General features: G+C 50.1%; 1 protein-coding gene across 1 annotated transcript; it reads right to left on the reverse strand.

Moving 5' to 3' along the window:
• LOC110435915 (actin cytoskeleton-regulatory complex protein pan1-like) lies at positions 4,177-6,114 on the reverse strand. Its single transcript, XM_021462021.1, has 3 exons — positions 6,025-6,114; positions 4,670-5,142; positions 4,177-4,573 (listed from the first exon to the last, which is right to left on the reverse strand). Exons 1-3 carry the CDS (start codon positions 6,112-6,114, stop codon positions 4,177-4,179), a joined length of 960 nt encoding a protein of 319 aa, XP_021317696.1.

A 6,879-nucleotide genomic window follows, 5' to 3' on the forward strand; every position in this document is an offset into this window, starting at 1 on the left:
ACTACAACTACTACTGCAAGACCTTACACTGGGAATTCTCAAGCTCCAACGCTCCAAATGCCTAACGCATCGGCAGATTCAATGCTGATGCAACAGAGGTTTATGACTCAACCTGGGTATGTCAATTCTATGATGATGCCCAATTACCAGTCATCGGCAGGACCTATGCCGATGAATGCTAATAATGGATGGCTTGGGCAGCAAGTCTTTCCGCAAACGCCCCAACCGAGTCATCAGGCTGCAGGGTTCCAGCAAGGACAGATCTATCCCGGGTTCCCGAATCAGGGGATGCCTAGCCAGCCAATGAATCTTGGACAGCAGGTCGACAGACAGCAGGTTGGCGGACAGCAGATTGGTGGGCAACAGCTTGGTGGTCCGCAGATTGGGGGCCAGATGATTAACCCAATATTTCATGCAGATCGTGCGCCGCACAGACACGTGGAAGCTTACCAGCAGGTGCCGGATCCGCAACCACCCCATCGGCAAGATGCCGATGCTTATTGGGCCGATAAGATTGCTGAAATAATGAGAGACCGTTTTGGGATAAAACCCAAAGTCAACACTTACTCTTACCGGACACCGTATCCTCCCGCATATGATTTGATCCCACTTCCACATCGATACAAGGTACCAGATTTTACCAAATTCTCTGGACAGGATGATACATCAACCATGGAGCACGTCAACAGGTTCATCATTCAATGCGGAGAAGCTGGTAATAGGGATGAGTTAAGGGTTCGCTTATTCTCGTCATCATTATCTAGATCGGCTTTCACGTGGTTTATATCACTACCTCCCAACTCAGTGGATCGAGTACATGCCACTGGTCAAAGCAACCTCCGAGAAGGCTGTGGATTTCCTCAATCCAATCATACACAGATTCGGGATCCCCAATAGCATAATCACTGACCTGGGCACTCAGTTCACCGGCACTACATTTTGGGACTTCTGCGATGACAGGGGCATAGTCATAAAGTACGTGTCGTTAGCTCACCCACGGGCCAACGGTCAAGTAGAGCGAGCAAATGGAATGATTATTGACGCTCTAAAGAAAAGACTGTACACGGAAAACGACAGAGCACTAGGACGATGGATGAAAGAGTTACCGACTATGGTCTGGGGTCTCCGGACACAGGCCAGCCGCAATACAGGTGTATCACCCGACTTTATGGTGTACGACACTGAAGTAGTGCTCCCTTCCGACGTAACCTTTGGATCTCCAAGAGTCGAGAATTTTGACAAGTCTTCGGCCGACCTCGCCAGAGAGCTCGAAATCAACTGCGAAGAAGAAAGGCGCCTAACCTCGTGCCTTCGAACAGCAAAGTATCTCGAAGGTGTTAGACGGTACCACAACAGGAACGTCAAAGAACGCTCCTTCATGGTCGGTGATATGGTACTCAAGTGGAAAACAAGCCAGGAAGGAATGCACAAGTTATCTACACCTTGGGAAGGAACCTTTGTGGTCACCGAAGTCACATGCCCTACATCTTACAGACTGGCGTACCCAGACGGGACACGCTTGCCCAACTCCTAGCACATAGACAAGCTGCGCCGTTTCTATCCCTAAGTTCCAGTACATTTCATTTGTAAATCTCTTATGATCAGTAGTAATATTTTTTTTTTCTTTCTTGCTATATACATCTCTTAGAAAAGTAAAGTGGGCACACTTCACTAGGAAAGAAATATTTTTTTATTAAGAGCACCATACATTCTTCGAACAACCTGTTTTTTCGATGTCGATGTTGATCAGCTGTCTTTTGAGTTGGTCAAAATGCAGTTGCAACTATTTGGGCGATTTTCCTGCTTATTCAAGATGTCAAGTCTTGCTGGTCGAAGAAGCTCAAGACAGTGTGTTACATCATAATATATGGTGCTCGGGGACTAGCTGTGGGGGTATAAACCCATATACCCTTACGGCTAGGCTTGGGTCAGGAGGCTTGGCCCATCACGAAGACAGTTCGAGGCTTCATCCAACTATTCGGAGTTTCACGCAAGGAAATAAGACGTGGAGATCAAGCAAGATTCTAGTCGGTTAGAATAGGTATTGATACCGTACTATCTATGGCAATTGTAACTGACTAGGATTTGTTTCCACATTTGTAACCCTGCCCTCTGGACTATATAAGGAGAGGCAAGGGACCCCCCTAGGCAACTGATCTCAACACAATTCAATACAATCAGACGCAGGACGTAGGTATTACGCCCACCCGGCGGCCGAACCTGGATAAAAACCTTGTTTGTGTCTTGCGCCACAATTGAGTTCGTAGCTTGCGTACCGTCTACCGATAAACTACTACCGTGGGTATACCCCAAGGTAGACTGCCGACTAACTTTCGTCGACAGTCTGTGCATCTGGTCACTTTCTAGCTCTGTTCAGACATAAGAGTTTGGGCTCTAGTGGATCACTATTGATCGTTAGGACCAAGTGACCTGGCACGAGCAGGGTAGCTGAGTAAGGACCGGACATAGTGTTGAATCTAGTCACTAGGCACCGGATCCATTTGATGGAGAAAACCATGTTTTGCAGCCGGACCCTAGGGTCTAGCATCCGGTCAATCTTATGAAGCAAGTCTGATGAGAACTTGAGAGTTGAGATGTAACACACGACGTTGAAAGTAAGAGGCTACAATCTGAGCACAGACTTGGGGGTCTATATCTAGTGGATCTCACCGGTGCGTCCGGTCACCTCAAATAACTGAGAACAGAAGCCAACGGCTCTATTTGTTTGGGACTATATAAATAGTTTGACATCTTTTATATGCAGAACTTCCGACAAGTGCCACAATTTAATTTTAGGACGAAGGTCCTTAAGGGTTATCAACTCGACTCAGTGATACATCACTCAGACAATATTACAGCGCTCAAAACCATGGTTATGACAAAATCAACCTTTATTAAAAACTTTATACACAAAGTTTACAATAAACACCCCTCTGGGCGGTCCCTAGTCTACTTCTACAGACTATTCTACAGGCCTACTGCTCGGGCTAATCACCCGCACGGCCCTGCTGTCCAGTCGAAGGGGTCGGGGCCACCGGCGTCTGGCTGGTCGAGATCGCAGGCGTCAACCACCCATCTCCTGCAATAGATGCCCCAGACAACTCCCTGGCCAACCTATCTGACCCGGGCTAGTTAGGGGGGAATTGCTGTCCCACTGAGGTTGATGTCGCCGATCACTGTCGATGACAGATCGAGCAGACCAACACGAAGGTCGTCTTCCTCCTGTGGACCAACCTCCTTGGGATACCCCCTCTCCAGCCGGAACAAGTCGACCAAGGGGTAGTGGGCACGCACCATGCTGAGGACGTGTGCACCGGCAAATTCCCCAATGTCCTTGACAAACTGCTGAAGCCAGCCCCACGCTCGTTGCGCCTTCTCGACCGGGGTCAGCCTCGCTGCGCGGGGCTGGTCTTCGGGAAGCTCGGGGCTGATCAAGTCAAGAACCGGGGCCACTCCTTTCCAGATATTGATACAGTTGGTCTTCTAGGAGTCCCGGTCCTTGACCAGCTCGTCGAGGTGTTTCTTCGTATTGACTTTAAGCACTACAGAAATGCAAGCTAGAGGTCAGTATAAAGCGAGAGGAGGAAAGTTGTGTAAATAAAAGCCGCAAAATGGCTCTTACCAGCCAACTCTCGAGTCCTATTCTTCAGCTCCTCGTTAGCCTGCCGCCCAGCCTCCAGCGCGCCGGCACGCTCCTGGTCGAGCCGTTCCTTTTCTTGTCCGAGGCGTGCAACCTCTTCCTCCAAGTCTGTAAGAGTAATTACTGGTCAACAAAACCGACCACGCGGTTATATACAACTGCTTGGAATGCATGACTCACCTTTCTTTTCCCGATCCTTGTTGGCTAGTCGCCGATTGAGATCGAGCAGGCGCCCTTCCTGAGCACCCATCTCGGCTGTCTTTTCCGGTACTTCACCGTTTTCATTGCGCCCTACAGGAATTACACATATTGAAGCAAGCGACACTACATATACATTTCGAGAAGAACGCAAGACCACTTACCTTAACCTCGTCAACGAGCCGCTTAGCTGCGTGCTCCACCCTCGCGGCCTCCTCCATCTCCGCGAGTTCTTCATGACCAGTGAAATGGTCTCCACATTGGCGCCACACGTAAACATGCTGGCGACCATCATGGGGGCGACCTTGGATTTCTTCTACTTCATCGTCGGAGGCCGCCTAGGCCTCCTTGCCCTCTGCGCTACCCCCTGCCATGGTCACAGGTATCACTGGACCCTTATCCCAGCTAGGGGAGCCTTTTGGCGAAGAGGCTTCTGCTCGGGGTGGAGTTGGGGCCCTCCTTTCTTCGGCAGGTGGGGGTGCCGGGGCTCTGTCTCCCTCCTCTGCGACACTGCTCGAGGGAGGAGTCCTCGCAGCCTCATCATGCCTTGCAGGGGTGCTCGCTCCGGTTCTCGCCTGAGCTGGGTCCTCCTCGGTAGTCTCCACCGCGCTCACCACCGTGGGCTGCCCCTCGGTTTGTTCCTGGGTGGTCTGCTGCGCGGCATCTTCGACGACAACCGTCGGCTCGGCCGTCTTCTGGCCAACGACATTGTCTGGATCAACGTCAGACGCGGCACTAACAAAAATATGACATTTTACCAATGTCAAAAGTTGCAGCAACAAAACAAAAAACAAATAGGAGGAAGTGTAAAAATGAGATTGAACAACTTACAGATCGGAGCGCATGTGTGTCGCTGTGAAGAACCTCCTCCTGGTCCTACCAGTCGCCGCCGCCACTCCTGTCTCTCCAAGACGCGTCGGCTCGGCATGTGGGGCAGGAGGGTCACTGGTCACCCAACTAGTAGTGGTTGTCGCGACGTCTGGACGACTGCGCGGCCTTTGGACCAAATAGGGTGCAGCGTCCTCCTCCTCCTCGTCGTCGCCAGTGATTCTAACGAGCCGACGACACTTCGGAGCTTGGCTGGTCTCCGCCGGCAGCGCCTCCACAGGAGATGGATCCACCGCCATTGGCCTTTTCCCCGCCACCCTGTCCTCGGTGGTCGGGGCAGGGTGGTTCTGTTCCTCCTCACTACAAGTGTATTGAGGACACTGAGCAGCATCGCCCTCCGGCGGGTCCATTCCCGCAGGATTTTCCATACCAGGTGCCAGTGACATGTACACTACGCACCGGTCAATATCTCCAATCTGCAATAGAACCAACGACAAGTCATCAACCAGGAGAAAAAAGTATTCACATGGCAATACTAATCAATAACAATATTTATCTACCTTAGGAGCCGGCCGTCCCAGCTTGAAGGCGTGCATTCGATCACTGCTTCGAACGAAGTTGTCATCTGATAAGTTGAACAGCTCGTTCATCAGCTACTGGACCTCCGCCTTCTCCAAACCATTAGGGCACATTCTGGTCGGGTCTTGGCTCCCCACGTACTCGTACGCCGACTGTACCCTCCTCTGACAGGGCATCACCCGAAGCACAATGAAGTTCCCGACCACTCCTGGCCCGTCTAAGCGGGACCAGTCGATCAGGCTCATCAGGTCTGCCACCTGCCCAGCGAATTTTGGGCGGTCCGTCCAGCTGACCCTCTTCTCAGGGATGTAGCCCACGTCGTAGAACGTGGCGCTGCCCGGTTCTTCCCTGATGTAGAACCTCTTCTTGTACCATTCGATGAGAGAAGTGTTCCATGGGCAACTGAGGTACCGATTCTTCATCCCATCATGTAGATTGAGGTATACTCCACCTGCAATCTTGGAGCCTCCAACTGCCCCTTTCTTTCTCAGACAGAAAAGATAACGGAAGAGGTCGAAGTGCGGCTCTATTCCAACATAGGCCTCGCACAAATGAATAAAGCTGGAGATGCGAAGAATGGAGTTCGGGTGCAGGTTGTAGATCCCGATCTCATAGTAAAGAAGAAGGCCCTGGAGGAAATGATGGACAGAAATCCCAAAGCCCCTCTTGAAGAAATATTGAAAAACGACAATCTCACCGGTGCGGGGGTCGGGGTAGCTTTCCCCATCCGGCGCCCTCCAGCCGCCGAGCTCTTGGTTATGAAGCAGACCCATTCCAACCAGGTCGTTGAGGGATCTCGTGCTGCTCCGGGACTTCTTCCACTCCTTTGCCATCAGCTTGGCCCTTTTCTTCGAGTCGCTCTTCGCCATTGACGCCGTAGAAAAAACTTTGAGCTGGAAGTCGCAGGAGGCAGGAATGGCAAGAGCAGAAGGTTTGTAGACAAAGGCAGGGTAAAGAATATGGGCGCTGCATTGAGCCTTTTATAACAGCAGCTCCACCTCTTCCACTTCCCGTATTCTAGGGAAGTGGGCGGGCCCTGCGGCGGATGCGGCGTTTCGGTTTTCAATAATTACCGGCAGTTAATATAGTGGCTTTTCTGCATAATTGGTGGTTTCCTTTTATTGAACCACGCAAAGAGTGGCTGCACAGTTACCAGGCGTGTAACACCCCAGTGTTATGGTTGCATTAATCATGTGCATAGTATGAGCATCATCATCCACTCACAGCATACCATGATCATCATCTATCTTGAGCCATGTCATTCTATGCAAAAATGTGTTTTAAATTGCTTAAATAGGCTTCCTATGCTTATGTTTGAGTGAACCATGCTTGTGTTTGTGCTCTATGCATTGGTAATTAGTTTATCTATGCTTAACTTAACTTTGGGAACAATGTTCATGTTGATCACTTCTCCAAAATATGCCTTTAAGTCATACTTGTGTAAATAGGCCCTAGAAACCTCTTTTCCTTAGGCTTTTAAAAAGTGTTTCATAAAATGTTTGCATGTCAAAACTTTCTACAGCAAAGTTGTAGAAACTTTTATAAGGAACAAAAGTTGTTTTATGGCCATCTCATGAAAATGATCACAAATAGCTCAAAAGTGACCCACAAGGAAGATTTGGGGCTGTTTCCAA

The sequence above is a fragment of the Sorghum bicolor genome, chromosome 5, assembly GCF_000003195.3.
Source record: "Sorghum bicolor cultivar BTx623 chromosome 5, Sorghum_bicolor_NCBIv3, whole genome shotgun sequence".
Taxonomy (NCBI): Eukaryota; Viridiplantae; Streptophyta; class Magnoliopsida; order Poales; family Poaceae; genus Sorghum; species Sorghum bicolor.